This window comes from Rhinatrema bivittatum, chromosome 9 (assembly GCF_901001135.1).
Source record: "Rhinatrema bivittatum chromosome 9, aRhiBiv1.1, whole genome shotgun sequence".
In the NCBI taxonomy this organism is placed as follows: domain Eukaryota; kingdom Metazoa; phylum Chordata; class Amphibia; order Gymnophiona; family Rhinatrematidae; genus Rhinatrema; species Rhinatrema bivittatum.
Genome location: NC_042623.1, coordinates 196,248,627 through 196,264,989, shown reverse-complemented (window position 1 = coordinate 196,264,989; position 16,363 = coordinate 196,248,627). Strand labels below are relative to the sequence as shown.

The 16,363-nt window shown below is 42.3% G+C and overlaps 1 protein-coding gene across 7 annotated transcripts in view; it reads left to right on the top strand.

Annotated features, from left to right (window-relative positions):
- Window positions 1–16,363, top strand: part of PID1 (phosphotyrosine interaction domain containing 1) — a 267,723-nt gene that overhangs the window by 180,041 nt on the left and 71,319 nt on the right. For 3 of the 7 annotated variants that reach the window (XM_029616374.1, XM_029616378.1, XM_029616375.1), the window contains one exon: window positions 6,638–6,688. The exons of 3 other annotated variants lie outside the window; for them this stretch is intronic. In XM_029616374.1, the coding sequence (XP_029472234.1) occupies window positions 6,638–6,688 (51 nt within the window). Of the gene's footprint in view, window positions 1–5,195; window positions 5,241–6,637; window positions 6,689–16,363 lie in introns of all 7 variants that reach the window. One more of the 7 variants, XM_029616377.1, reaches the window with a different exon arrangement.

The following is a 16,363-nucleotide window of genomic DNA, read 5'->3' as shown; positions in this document are numbered from 1 at the left end:
CTGGATAAAAGACCCCTGATTATAATAATAGTAATCTGATATTGTGAAAATATTTTACAGCAAAAAAATTGTAAGACTATAAATTCAGATCAGAATGAAAAGTCAAAGAGAAAATAGTTTGCAAATCCATCTGAGTACCTAGTTTTCTTACTTAGCAGAAATCTAGGAAATAACAGTAAAAGAGAATGAAATTGTGTTTTTGTAACATATATCCAGTGAAACTGTAATGCATTTAAAGACCGGCGTCATGCTCTGATAGTCATAGTGATTGAGTTTTTCGCTTACGTAGGAAATCTTTTTCACTGCTGCCTCTAGACCCCCCTTTATGAGAAGATAAATAGACTCACATGTCGGCGGATTGTGGAACATTCCCCAACTGTGCGTGCTGGGGGCTTAGCTGATGGTGAAAGCAGCAGTCCAATTAGATTTCAGTTAAGCAGGTAATTAGAATTACAGTTCTGGAATATTAGATCAGTGGTGGAGAAAGGGGTCAGGCTAAACTACAGGATAATCTGACTTCAATTTAAATCTAAGAGTTTCCAAGAGCAAAGGAATTTCAGCAGAATGAAGTACTCTTAGCTCTTGGTGTGCTGTCAACATTTACAGTGGATGCAGTGGCAGATATTGTATAGGAATATTGGCAGTGAAAATAAACTGCTCGGCCTGAAGTTTCATCAAAGAAATGTCTAGCAATATTTTAGTGAAAATCTAATTTTCTCAATTTATTTTCTTGTCAAAAGTCTCCAAAATTCAAAATGTGCATGTGGAATGAATTCATCAATCTGTAGATGCCTGTGATACTGGTCTACTATTCATTTTTATAGTATAGTTTTCTAATTTCTAGACATTACGTTGGAAAAATCATATGTATATTATTCTGGGCATTACCAAGGTTAGGATGAGTCTCTGGATGTCTGTGGAATGTAGGTAAATACAACTTCTTTGCTTTTGTATTGACTTACAGCATCTCTGTTTACTATGACAAGATACAAAGGGGGCACTTTCTAAACTGTGTAGGCAAGTGAAAAGCCCTCTGGTTCTTTTTCCTGTGATTTTTGTAATGATTTTCAAAGAGAAAGTAAGTGTGTGTGTGTGTGTGTGTGTGTGTGTGGTTTTCCTTTGAAAATGTGCTGAAAGAAAGAGTAACCATAGAGATTTGTACTTGCTTTTTCCAACCAAAACAATTCACATGGAGGGGGGGAGATATTGAGAAAAATCCTGTAAGTGAGCCAGCCGGATAAGACTTATCTGGCTAACTCAAGTGGGATGTTAAGCGACACGGTTATGCCACTGAATTAACCCGGATAAGTTCCTAGTTAGCTGGATTAGTTTTATCTGGCTGGCTTTACACCTCCTATTGAGCTACACTAACTTATCCAGCTAACGGTATTTACCAACTACTTTTTCCAGCTAAGTGGCGACTGCTAATAGGGGCCGGATATTCCCCTTTTAGCCAGATAAGTCTGCACTTATTGAGCTAAGTAGCACTGAATATTGGCCTCATGGGCTTTGAACATTCAAAGCTTACGTGTGTCATTGCTTCCCACCCCGGGAAATCCTCCATGAGAATGCAGGTAAAATTACATACATTATGGCACGTATGTTCACGTAAGCCACATATTTACAAAAAGCCCTTGTACGTGGCTAAATAAAATTGGCTTCCAAAATATTCTTCTGTTAGGAATACATATCTACAATTGAAAATATATTTATCATCTAGTTCTTTCTAACATATGGTATAGGGAATGCAATATATGCTAAGTAGAGGGACTATTATAAAGTATCTGTAAAGCCTACCTGCTTTCCATGGATTTTTCCCATGGGTGTGGTTTGTTGGATTAAAGTAGGATTTCTTGAACATTAGGAGGAGACAAGGAATAGCCAAAATATTCCTATGATCTGGGACTTGATTGTCCATTTAGTATGCTGGATGGCCAGCATACTAAACTTGTGCCTAAAAAGCACTATTTGCACAACCAAACAGGTTTTTGTGTGCACACAGTGCTTTTTATGCATGTACTTTAGCAGCTGTGGTTATACATATCAAAAGCATGCTAATAAGGAAATGAAATGCAAAATAATGCAAAACAGACCATTGCCTTTTAGTGCAGAGATAAAGTATAGATGCAAACTGCTTCACAAACATCTTATGAGAAACTTAACTGCTCCTCAGGAAGTGAGTTAAAATGTTTTGCAGTAAAGTCCTTAGATAAAGTACTCGGACACTTTACCATTTGGGCTCATAACATAAGAACATAAGATATGCCATACTGCATCACACCAAGGGTCCCTCAAGCCCAGTATTCTGTTTCCAACAGTGATCAATCCAAGTCACAAGCACCTGGCAAGTACCCAAACATTAGATAGACCACAAGCTATTATTACAAATTAATTACCGTAATAGCAGTTTATGGATTTTTCCTCTTGGAACGTATCCAAACCTTTTTTGAACCCAGTTACACTAACTGCTGAAACCACATCCTCTGGCAATGGATTTTACTATGCACTAAGTGAAAAATAATTTTTTTTAAATTTGTTTTAAATGAGTTACTTGCTAAATTTATGGAGTGCCCCCTGGTCCTTCTATTATCTGAGAGAGTGAATAATAAATTTACATTAATTTTTTCAAGTCCTTTCATGATTTTGTAGACCTCTATCATATCTCCCCTCAATCTTCTCTTCTCCAAACTAAACAGCCCTAACTTCTTTAGCCTTTCTTCATAGGGCAGCCATTCCATGTCCCTTATCGTTTTAGTTGCCCTTCTCTGCACTTTCTCCAGTGCAGCTCTATCCTTTCTGAGATGTGGTGACCACAATTTCACACAGTATTCAAGGTGCGGGCTAACCATAGAGCGATACAGAGGCATCATGACATCTCCGTTTTATCTGCCATTCCCTTCCTAATAATTCCTAACATTCTGTTTGATTTTGATTGCAACAGCACACTGAGCAGACGATTTCACTGTATAATCCACCACGATGCCCAGATCTAAGATAGAACCTAACATTGTGTAACTACAGCAAGGGTTATTTTTCCCTATATGCAACACTTTGCACTTTTCCACATCAAATTTCATCTGCTGTTTGGAAGCCCAATCAAAACTGAATCCCTCTTCCTTCTACCATCGTCTCATCCACACATTGAGACTCCGGAGCTCTGCCTGCCTCTGGTGACCTGCGTGTGGAACAGGGAGCATTTCAGAGAATGCTACCCTGGAGGTTCTGGATTTCAACTTTCTACCTAAGAGTCTAAATTTGGCTTCCAGAACCTCCATCCCATGTTTTCCAATGTCATCGGTGCCCACATGTACCATGACAGCTGGCTTCTCCCCAGCACGGTCTAAAAACCTATCTCTAGTTGATGCGTGAGGTCCGCCACCTTCGCACCAGGTAGGCACGTTACCAGGCGATCCTTATGCCTACCAGCTGTCTATATTCCTAATAATCGAATCACCAACTATGACGGCCAACCTAACCCTTCCCTCCTGGGCAGTAGCCCTGGGAGACATATCCTCAGTGCAAGAGACAATGCACCACCTAGAAATCAGGTCCTTGCTACAGGATCATTTCCTGCTGCACCAGGTTGTTGCTCTTTATCATGAGAACTTCCTCTTCCAAGGCAGCATCAGGGCTGCCAGACTGGAATTGGGACTTGACTATGTCCCTGAAGGTCTCATCTTTATACCTCTCTGTCTGCCTCAGCTCCTCCAGGTCTCCCACTCTAGCCTCCAGAGATCGGACCCATTCTCTGAGAGACAGGAACTCTTTGCATTGGATACACACAAACAATTTCTCACCGGCGGGTAAAAAACCTCATACATGTTATATTCGATGCAAAAGACTGGGAGCCTTCCTCTTGCTGCAAAATTCCAGTGCCACATAACATGGAAGCATTTATCTTAAATTTGTTCAATTCTTAGTTAAGTTTTAGGTTACAATGGGAGTAGGAATGTGTACAATTAGGGTCCTTTAAATGTATTAGTGTATTCCCTATATATCCCCTACAAGGGAATGATAAAACTCTTGATAAGGTGTGGGGAATTTCTAGTTTAAGTTAAAAGGCAGATTTAACATTTTTTCATTTTTTAAGTGTGAAAGTGACACCTGCCTATAAATTAAAGGATGCGGGAGGGGTAGGAGGGTTGGCAATTACAAACACACAAACGTCTATTTGTTGCCTGCCTTTCTGACTACCTATTCAAAACAAAACACACGAACACACTAAATAATGAACCCCACTAGTTTATTTCTCCTCAATACTTTTAAGTTTTAAGAATTTCTCCAAGCAGTACTTACTGATTCTTTCTAGCCACCAGCAAAGTGATCCTCTCCTCTCAGTGCTCCCACTATCATTAATATCATCCGGTAGTATGTGCATGGTCGGGTGATGTTAAGCACAATTTATTATATTGGCTTCCACTATTGCAATCTGATAAAACCCCACTTATGAGAATTGTCCTGGATTGTATTTGGCGTCGCAATCACAATTTCTAAATCCATCTGTGGGGGAATCGTTTTATTGGTGGTAGAAGCAACATTGATTTACTACAGATAAATCTCTTGCTATGATAATGTTTAATTGTGTAATTTCCATGCTTGAGACTTTAAATCCCAAGCACTATTGTTACCTGATGAAAGAGGGAAATTACAATATTATTGTTATGTATTTAGCTCACTCCTTTTTCAGTGGTTGCTCAAGGCGCATGACATTCAGGTACTGTAGGGATTTCATTGTCCCCAGAGGGCTCACAGTCACAGAAGTGAATTTTCAAAGGAGTTACGGGCATAAAAGAGGCAATTTTTCAGAAGCCCATTTATGATTGTGAATCCTTTTGAAAATTACCTTTTACGTTTATAGCTAAAGCAATGGAGGGTGAAGTGACTTGTCCAAGTTCATAAGGAGTAGCAGTGGGATTTGAACCTTGGTTTCCTTGGTTCTTGCTCTAGGGGGCTACTCCACTCCAGTATGAAACATGTATCCCTTTGCTAAGTTGAACTTTTTGGAGGCACAGACACGTTGATTAATGGATGCAATTTTCCATTTAGGCATTTTGGCAAGCAGCCGTGAATCAAACGAACCATTTCTAAATTTGATTTACAAGTACGAAAAGAATCCCATTTCTCGTTTGCAGTAAGACAGCAAGCTACTTTCCAATTCATCCTCAAGATTTATATTTTCTTTTCTTTCACTTCAGCAAGCACATACAGATGTTCAGATTGGCCAAGCTGGTTTTCTAAAAGTGAGTCTTTTTATGTCTCTTATGAACATTAAAATATTGGACACTTTGGGGCCGATGCAATACAGTGCGCTCAGCCGAGCGCACTGTTTAACCTGCAGTTGGACGCGGGATAAATAGGCGCTAATCCACCCCTAATGCAATAGGGGGATTAGTGCCTATTTAATGCGCATCAGACGCGGAGTGAATGAGATAAACTGCTTTTCTGTACTGCTTTTCTGTATTTTTTTAAAGTAAATAAAATAAAACTCAGAGCGCTGAGTTATGAAGACAGACGCCGGTAAACTCATTTTTAATACTGGCAGACAGTCAGGTTATGAAAACAGAGACCGAGTTTACCAGCATTGGTCTTCATTACCAGCAGCTGCGGCAGGTCGCATTAGGAAGGGAGGCACTAAGGTCGCACAAGCGATCCTAGCGCCCCCTTCCTAGTGCAACCCTCTAATTTCCATATTGTTTGGCGCCCTCCTTGCGGGCCCCGTGCGTGCGTTGATAAAGCAGGCGCTGAAAAGTCAGCGCCTGTTCTCAGCGCACATAATTGCATCGGCCCCTTTGAAACAAACAGAGGCTCAGTGACAGATGTCAGTTTCCTTGCACATTCCCAAGCACAATGTTCTTACATCTATTGTAGATATTGCTGTTTGCCTTTCCCTTGGCCCTTTTCGCTTTTCTTACGGTTCCTCGCGCATGATAGCAAATAAACCTTAACAAATGCAATGATGGGCGTTCAGGTATACCTGGATCCAGTGCGTCCTGTTCCCTGTTCTTCTTTTGCCGAGGCCTTTTCATTCTGCAAAATTCCAGTGCTACATAACATGGAAACATTTAGCAATACTGAATTATTTTTGTCCTGCGGCAAGGAAGATAGAAAATGTCAGCAGGTAAAGCTCACTCGGTCTGTCTGTTTTTGTCTGTCTATTGTACTGTCCCCGATCTTAGCCTTTTTCTCTCCCTCTCACCATTAAGTTCCCTTTGTCTCTGTATAGCACCAAACTCACTGTCCAGCGACAAAGGATGAACATTCCCAGAATCCAATCCCTGTGACTTAACAGCTGTTTGAACTTTGTGGGATTTTCATACTCAGAAACAATTACTGTATTTTGTGTGCGGTTCTCCTTTATAATAATCAGTCACCTAATTTATTGTCAAACACTGTTTTTTTTTTCCCCCCAATTATTTTTCTTCTGCGCAATAAAAAATTTACTTAACTTGCTCATTTAGGCCTAGGTTCATCAAATCGCAGTAAATAAAGCTGAAACGTTGTGGGCCATGATAAAAAGATGGGCATGGTTAGGTAGATAAAGGACATATTGCACTGCATGTATAAATATTGTGTCATGCTATTACATTGATTGACATTTTATACATTGCATGTTTGTTGTTTTATTTATATACACCAGCTTCGTACAGTTGCCTCTTTGAGGATGTACCAGGCATTGAAGAGAGAGGAGGTGAGTTGGAATAGTGGAGTTTAGGAGCTTTTTCAATTGATTACCCAAGGGAGTTGTCTTGTTTAGTGTTTTCATCTGTTTTTCTTTACCTTTCTCTCTTGTCTTTAAACTGCGTGTGGAAGTTTTTGTGCATTTGTCTAGTTTGTCTGTCTGTCCTTTTGTGTGGAGGACTGGAGGAGGAGTGTGGAGGAATGATTTGGTGAGGAGAGGATGGATCATGGTAGGTGTGGGAAGAGAGAAGCAGCGAGGAGGGAAGAGAAGGGCAGAAGTGGTAGGAGGAGGAGAACATAAGGAGGGGGAAGAGATAGGAGGAGGTGGAAGGGGGAAGGGCATGGGTAGGTGAGTGTGGAGGGAGGAGAATGGCAGGGTAGGGCAAGACAAAGAAGATAAGAGGGGTGGGGATTTACAGGGCAGGGGGAGGAATGGAGGGGAGTGGGAGCAAGAGTGAGGATAGTGACACAGGAAGTGGAAGTGGCAATGCAATCCTCCAGCATCCAGGCAGCAGCTTGGCCACATCTGTGCATCTAGAAGTTTAGCATATAGACACATAGAAATGACGGCAGAAGAAGACCAAACGGCCCATCCAGTCTGCCCAGCAAACTTTGCACTTTTTATTTATTTTTTTTTTCCCATACTTCTGTTAGTCTTGCCTCTTAGTAACATTTTGGTTCTATTTCCCTTCCACCCTCACCATTAATTTCCCTTCCACCCTCACCATTAATGTAGAGAGCAGTGTTGGAACCTCATCTAAGTAAATATCTAACTTAATTAATTAGGGGTAGTAACCATCGCAATAAGCAAGCTACATCCATGCTTATTTGTATCCCCAGACTATGGGGTAGTTTTTATAAATTTACGCGTGCACGTACTTTTGTTCGCGCACCAGGCGCGAACAAAAGTATGCTGGATTTTATAAGATACGTGCGTAGCTTATAAAATCCGGGGGTCGGCATGCGCAAGGGGGTGCACGTTTGTGCAACTTGCGTGCGCCGAGCCCTGCGCGCGCTGCCCGTTCCCTCCGAGGCCACTCCGAAATCGGAGTGGCCTCGGAGGGAACTTTTTTTTCTAACCCCCCCCCCCCCCCCCCCGCACCTTCCCTTCCCTTCCCCTGCTTAACCCGCCCCCCCTGGCCCTATCTAGACCCCCCCCCTACCTTTATCGGAAAAGTTACTACTGCCTCCGGGCAGTAGCAGACCCCGACACAGGCTGCTGTGTCGGGGCACTCGGCCACGCCTCCAGACCGCCCACATGCCCCGGACACGCCCCCGCCCCCAATCCCAATCCGCGCCCCCCCTGGCCACGCCCCCGACCGCCCCTTTTTGCAAGCCCCGGGACTTACGCGCGTCCCGGGGCTTGCGTGCGCCGCCGAGCCTATGCAAAATAGGTTCGGCGCGCGCGGGGGGGGGGTTTAGGGTAGGTTTTCATGTCTTTTGTTTTAAATAGGTAGTCAGGCATGCAAAAAATAGACATTTGTGTATTTGTAATTACCAACCCTCCTACCCCTACATCATCCTTTAATTTATAGGCAGGTGTCACTTTCACACTTAAAAAAAGAAAAAAATTTTTAAATCTGCCTTTTAACTTAAACTAGAAATTCCCCCACACCTTATCAAGAGTTTTATCATTCCCTTATAGGGGATATATTGAAAAGCGGCGAGCCGAGCAGAGGAGGCTGAAGAAGGAAAGCCAGAAAGCTGAAAATAAAGAAATAAAAAAAAAAAAATCTACAATCAAGAAGCGGGGATAGCGCAACGAAGCCGCAGGACGTGAGGGTAATCAACCGCGCCCCCACGAACGCGAACCCAGCCCATCAGGGCGATTGGAGAAGCCCTTTAAATTACAGCAACGCCCAGCGGCGTCGCGCGCCGGGCATCGCGCGCCCGAAGGAGCGCGACCTAAGGGGCCTTGGAGTGCCCCAGGCCCAGGTCCAACTCTACAAAGAAGCCACCTACCTCAGGATTTGCCTGCACTTCTACCACGTTAGGTGAAGCGCATACATGGCCCATATGCCTACAAAACGCCAGTGACCCTACCGCACCCGGAGCTGACTGTGGGTATCCCTAGTACTCTCGCTACCAAACCACTAACAACCGACAGCCTCCACCACTCGCCAGCAGCAACTTATCTCATAATTAAGTCTCGGAGCCCCAAAAACAGCTCTCTGCTTATAACTAGAGACTTCTAATATACTTCCAGTATAGAAACTCTTCCAGCAATCATACAGACAACCCCCATCACTCTCGCTGAGGACAGAGCACTTTTCCAGTCGAACCTAACACACATACAGACACCTTCAGCAATCATCCAGACCTCTCTTCATTCAGACAGACACCTCCATCGCCCTCTCAGACGTCTCTAGCATTCCCGCAGACTCTCACCAGCGTGCATCCAGACCCCACCAATCGTCTTTCATACTACACCTCTTCCAGAACCCCATTCCTCATGCACACTTACAACATCCCAATCATTCACAACCAAAGGAGAAACTCCATAACCAACTTCACCAACGTCATACAAAAAAGAATTATTCCAATCATGACCTCACCATTGAACCAACTACTAGGCCTCACGCTACTCTCAGAAACCCTTATCAATGCGCAATCCCTAACTAAAAAAACACACATTCTCAGCGACTACCTCCTGGATACCAACCCAGACATCTGTGCCATCACAGAAACCTGGTTAAAAAACTCAGACATTTCTCTAATCAACCAACTACCTACTCATATATATGACATCTTCACCTTCCACAGACACAAAAAAAGAGGAGGCGGTCTTCTTCTAGCTACCAAGAAAGAACTCAGGCTAACCGCACATACAATCAAGACTGAGTCCAAACTGGAATTGGGTCTAGTCAAATCAAAACAACTACAACTAATGTTAGTCTACGCTCCTCCGGGAGTTCTAGAAACGGACTCCTCGCCCCTCATAGAATCCATTGTGAAACATATCAACTCAGACCTCCCAACTATGATCATGGGTGACTTTAACCTCCATACTGACGCTATACCTCGCTCCTCGAATTGTGAAGCCCTCCTCACCTCTCTCAGTGCAATGGGATTCACTCATACCATCAACAGCCCTACTCATAAAGCCGGACACACTCTGGATCTAATTTTCATCAACTCTAACTTCTCTCGGACATCAGAACCCTCTTGTACCCCAATCCCCTGGTCAAATCATTTCCTGATAGAATCCTCCTTCTCCACATAAAAACAGACACACACCTCACCTCACCTTTCTACCATTCAATTCAGGAAATCATGTCCACCCGATATACTTAGTGATCAGCTCCCAAGGAACTCACTAACCTAGACTTATCCAATCCTGAGTCAGCCCTATCCTCCTGGCATAAGATTACGGAAGCAGTTGCAAACAAATTGTGCCCAATAGCCTCCAAAACAATCAATCCAACAAAAAAAGGAAATCAACCCTGGTTCACCCCTGAACTAAAACAGATGAAACAGGACCTACGTCATAAGGAAAATAGATGGGGCAGAACCCCCAATACATCTACCCTTTCAGCTTACAAAGGATTCCTACATCACTACAGGACCTCTATTCTACTAACAAAAAGGGAATACTATGCCAACAAAATACACCATCTCCAGTATGATGCCCAGGCACTGTTCTCATACGTAGCACAAATCACTAAATCAACCCTTCCGTCCACTCCAGACGAACAAGCTCTATCCAAGGCTAATGAGCTTGCTTTATTTTTTCAACAGAAGATCTCAAATACGCTTGCCCTCCTACCTCCAACTAGGACACCTCTCACTTTAGGCGAGAAACCTCATTCCCTCATGAGAACCAAGCTTGACAGTTTCGAATCAATCTCCACCAAAGAGATCGAATCCCTCCTAAAAAGACAGAAACCATCTAGCCACCCAGCAGATAATATCCCATCGAAACTCTTGCTTCTCATCCCAAACACAATCTCAGGACCTCTGACAAGTATCATAAACTGCCTTCTAACTCAAGGGATTTACCCAGACAGACTAAAAACAGCTTCACTCAAACCCCTCCTTAAGAAACACAATCTAGACCTTAATGATCCAGCCAATTTCAGACCCATCTCTAATCTCCCATTCTTAGCCAAACTAACGGAGAAACTGGTAAACACCCAGCTTTCAGAGTGTCTAGAAGATCACAATATCCTATACCCTTCGCAATATGGTTTCCGTAAATCACGCAACACGGAAACCCTCCTCATTTCTCTTACAGACTATATTATAATGGGTTTAGACAAAGGCTACTCCTTTTTATTAGTCCTGCTAGACATCTCGGCGGCATTTGACACCGTCAACCACTCCATCCTTCTGGATTGCCTAGCAGATATCGGTATCTCCAGATCAGCCCACAGTTGGTTCAAATCCTTCCTCTGCAATAGAACCTTCAAAGTCAAAATCAATAATAAAGAGTCACCCTTAACAAAGTCCACTCTTGGTGTACCACAAGGATCCTCCTTATCTCCAACCCTCTTTAACATCTACCTCCTCCCCCTCTTCCAATTGCTAACCGATCTTAATCTAATTCATTATCTGTACGCAGACAACGTGCAGATTCTAATCCCTATAACAGATTCTATCTCAAAAGCTCTCACCCACTGGAATAACTGCCTTCTATCTATCACCAGTCTTCTCAACAGCTTAAACTTGGTCCTCAATGCCTCGAAGACGGAGCTCCTCCTCATTTCTTCAAACGAAGATAATATCCCCCCACCATCCCCACACAACTCCCACATCACCCATAAGCATGTTAGAGACCTTGGGGTAATTCTAGATAATCGACTAAATCTAAAGGAAATGGTCAACACCACATCCAAAGACTGCTTCTACAGACTACTACAGGTTCTAAAACGTCTCAAACCACTCCTATTTTTCTATGACTTCAGGACAGTCCTCCAAGCATTGCTATTCGCCAAGATAGACTACTGCAGCGCCCTCTTCCTAGGCCTCCCCAAATCTACCACCAAACCACTGCAGATGATAGAAAATGCCGCAGCGAGATTGCTGACCAACACCAGCCGTGGTGACCACATCTCACCCATCCTCAGAAACCTACATTGGTTACCAGTGAACTTTAGAATCCTATACAAATCAATCACCCTAATACACAAATCCATCCACCATCAACTTCAACTCGACCTGGAATTCCCTCTCAAACTACACTCCTCCAACAGACCAACTAGAGATATTCACAAAGGAACTCTGAAATTTTCCCCTACTAAAGCCACACGCCTCTCCTCGACCAAAGACCGAGCGTTTTCGATAGCAGGCCCATCTATCTGGAATAACATCCCATCAGACCTCAGATTGGAACCCTGCCTTTTAACTTTCAGAAAAAAGCTCAAGACGTGGCTCTTTCACCAAGCCTTCTCTGATCCCCCAGACAATCACTAGCTGCCCTTACTCTTACCTGGACCTGGATGGTCTTTTATCTTCATGAACGATGGACTCTGGCACTTCCAGGTTAAAGCACTTTAAGCTTTAACCCGTATTCTCTATTGTACTTCATAATTATTACCTGCCTTTACCTTTCTTTCCAGCTATTTAAGTTTCCAAGTTCTTTACTCCTTGTTGAATGTAACTTTGCCTTATTCACCTCTATTGTTTAATTACTTTAGTTGGAGCTTCAGTTATACCCTTGTTAAATGTAAACCGATCCAATATGGTTATTACTATGAAGGTCGGTATAAAAAAGTGTTAAATAAATTAAATAAATATATAGTGAATACACTAATACATTTAAAGGACCCTAATTGTACACATTCCTACTCCCATTGTAACCTAAAACTTAACTAAGAATTGAACACAATTTAAGATAAATGCTTCCATGTTATGTGGCACTGGAATTTTGCAGCAAGAGGAAGGCTCCCAGTCTTTTGCATCGAATATAACATGTATGATTTTTTTTTATCTGCCAGTGAGAAATTGTTTGTGTGTATCCAATGCAAAGAGTTCCTGTCTGTCAGAGAATGAGTCCGATCTCTGGAGGCTAGAGTGGGAGACCTGGAGGAGCTGAGGCAGACAGAGAGGTATATAGATGAGACCTTCAGGGACATAGTAGTCAAGTCCCAACTCCAGTCTGGTAGCCCTGATGCTGCCTTGGAAGAGGAAGTTCTCATGATCAAAGAGCATCAACCTGGTGCAGCAGGAAATGATCCTGTAGCAAGGACCTGATTTCCAGGTGGTGCATTGTCTCTTGCACTGAGGATGTGTCTCCGAGGGCTACTGCCCAGGAGGGAAGGGTTAGGTTGGCCATCATAGTAGGGTTAGGTTGGCTGGTAGGCATAAGGATCACCTGGTAACATGCCTACCTGGTGCGAAGGTGGCGGACTTCACTCATCACCTAGATAGGTTTTTAGACAGTGCTGGGGAGGAGCTAGCTGTCGTGGTACATGTGGGCACCAATGACATTGGAAACATGGGATGGAGGTTTTGGAAGCCAAATTTAGACTCTTAGGTAGAAAGTTGAAATCCAGAACCTCCAGGGTAGCATTCTCTGAAATGCTCCCTGATCCATGTGCAGGTCCCCAGAGGCAGATAGAGCTCTGGAGTCTCAATGCACTGATGAGACTATGGTGCAAGGAAGAAGGATTCAGTTTTATAAGGAAATGGGGAACCTTTTGGGGAAGGGGGAGTCTTTTCCGAAGGAATGGGCTCCACTTAACCAGGGTGGAACCAGACTGCTGGTGCTAACCTTTAAAAAGGAGATAGAGCAGCTTTTAAACTAGAACAAAGGGAAAAGCAGACAGTCGCTTAGCAGTGCATGGTTCGTAGGGAGGTATCTTCAAAGGATACTAATGATGCATTAGAGTTAGGGCATCCTGACACTGAGGTTCCAATAATAAGAAAAGTCGTCCAAGTACTTGTTATTAAAAACTCACCTAAGTTAAAAGATTCCAATTTATTCCTGTCAACTAAAAACAGAATGTAAATACAAGCAAAAACACACTTTGAAATGTATGTATGCTAATGCCACATGGAGAATTAGAATGTATAGCAGTGAATGAGGACAGACTTAATTGGCATCTCAGAGACATAGAAAGAGGATAACCAATGGGATAGTGCTGTACCGGGGTACAAATTATATCGAAATGACAGAGAGGAGCATCTTGGTGGCGGGGGTGGACCCTTACGTCCGAGATGCATAGAGTTCAACAGGATAAAGATCCTGCATGAGACTAAATGCACAATTTAATCTTTATGGGTAGAAATCCCTTGTGTGTTGGGGAAGACTATAATGATAGGAGTATACTACTGTCCACCTGGCCAAAATGGTGAGACGGACAGTGAAATGCTAGAAGAAATTAGAGAAGCTAACCAAAATGGTAGTGTAGTAGTAATGGGAGATTTCAATGACTCCAATATTGACTGGATAAGTGAAACATCAGGGAATGCTAGCGAGATCCAGTTCCAGGATGGAATAAATGACAGTTTTATGGAGGAATTGGTTCAGGAACAGACAAGATAGGGAACAATTTTAGATCTAATTCTCAGTGGAGCACAGGATTTGGTGAGAGAGGTAACAGTGGTGGGGCCGCTTGGCAATAGTGATCATAATATGATCAAATTTGAAATAATGACTGGAAGAGGGAAAGTAAGTAAATCCACAGCTCTAGAACTAATCTTTCAAAAGGGAAATTTTGATAAAATGAGAAAAAAACTGAAAGGTGCAGCTATAAAGGTTAAGAATGTGCATCAGGCATGGACATTATTAAAAAATACCATCCTAGAAGCACAGTTCATATGTATTACAGGTATTAAGAAAGGTGGAAGGAAGGCAAAATGATTACCAGCATGGTTAAAAGGTGTAAGGTAAAAGAGGCTATTTTAGCCAAAATATATTCATTCAAAAATTGGAAAAACGATCCATCAGAAAAAAATAGGATAAAGCATAAGGAAGTTAACTGTAAGACATTGATAAGTCAGGCTAAGACAGAATTTGAAAAGAAGTTGGCCATAGAAGCAAAAACTCACAATAAAACCTTTTTAAAAATATATACGAAGCAGAAAACCTGTGAGGGAGTCGGTTGGATCGCTGGATGATCAAGGGGTTAAAGTGGCACTTAGAGAAGTTAAGGACATTGCGAAAAGATTAAACGATTTCTTTGCTTCAGTAATTACTGAAGAGGATGTTGGAGAGATACCCGTTCTGGACAAGGGTTTCATGGGTGACTATTGAACTCAATTGAATCACGGTGAACCTGCAAGATGTCGTAGGCCTGTTTGATAAACTGAAGAGTAGTAAATCACCTGAACAGAATGGTATACGCCCCAGGATTCTGAAAGAAATAAAAAATGAAATTTCATACCTATTTCAATTAATTTGTAACCTATCATTAAAATCATCTGATGTACCTGAAGACTGGAAGATGCCCAATGTAACCCCTTTATTTAAAAAAGGATCCAGGGGTGATTTGGGAAACTATAGACCGGTGAGCCTTACTTCAGTGCCAGGAAAAATCATGGAAACTGTTATAAAGAATAAAATCCCAAAACATTTAGATAAGACATGGTTTAACAGGACACATCCAGCATGGATTTACCCAAGGGAAGTCTTGCTTAACAAATCTCCTACATTTTTTGGGTGGGGTGAATAAACATGTGGACAAAGGTGAACTTGTAGATGTGGTGTATTTGGATTTTCAGAAGTTGTTCGACAATCCAGCATGAGAGGCTTCTAAGAAAAATAAAAAGTCATGGGATAGGAGATAATGTCCTTTTGTGGATTGCAAGCTGGTTAAAAAACAGGAAACAGAGTAGGATTACATGAACAGTAGAAAAAGGTAAACAGTGGAGTGAGTGCGTCAGGGATCTGTACTTGGACCAGTGCTTTTTAATATATTTATAAATGATCTGGATAGGGGTACGACGAGTGAGGTGATCAAATTTGCGAATGACACAAATCTATGCAGAGCAGTTAAATCTCAAGTGGATTGTGATGAATTGCAGGAGGACCTTGGAAGACTGGAAGATTGAGCTTCCAAACGGCAGATGAAATTTGATGTGGACAAGTGCAAGATAATGCATATAGGGAAAATAACCCTTGCTGTAGTTACACAACATTAGGTTCCATATTAGGCGTTACCACCCAGGAAAGAGATCTGGGCATCATAGTGGATTATACAGTGAAATGGTCGGCTCAGTGTGCTGCGGCAGTCAAAATCAAACAGAATGTTAGGAATTATTAGGAAGAGAATGGAAAATAAAACAGAGATGTCATAATGCCTTGAAAACTGTGTGAAATTGTGGTCACCACATCTCAGAAAGGATATAGATGCACTGGAGAAAGTGCAGAGAAGGGCGACTAAAACGATAAGCATGGAACGGCTGCCCCATGAAGAAAGGCTAAAGTGGATTGGCCACTGTTGGAAACAGGATGCTGGGCTTGATGGACCCTTGGTCTGACCCAGTATGGCATTTTCTTATGTTCTTATGTTCTAAGTTAGGGGTGCTCAGTTTGGAGAAGAGGAGGGGGGATATGATAGAGGTCTACAAAATCATGAAAGGACTTGAAAAAATTAATGTAAATTGATTATTCACTCTCTCAGATAATGGAAGGACCAGGGGGCACTCCATAAATTTAGCAAGTAACTCATTTAAAACAAATTAAAAAAAAATATTTTTCACTTAGTGCATAGTGAAATCCATTGCCAGAGGATGTGGTTAC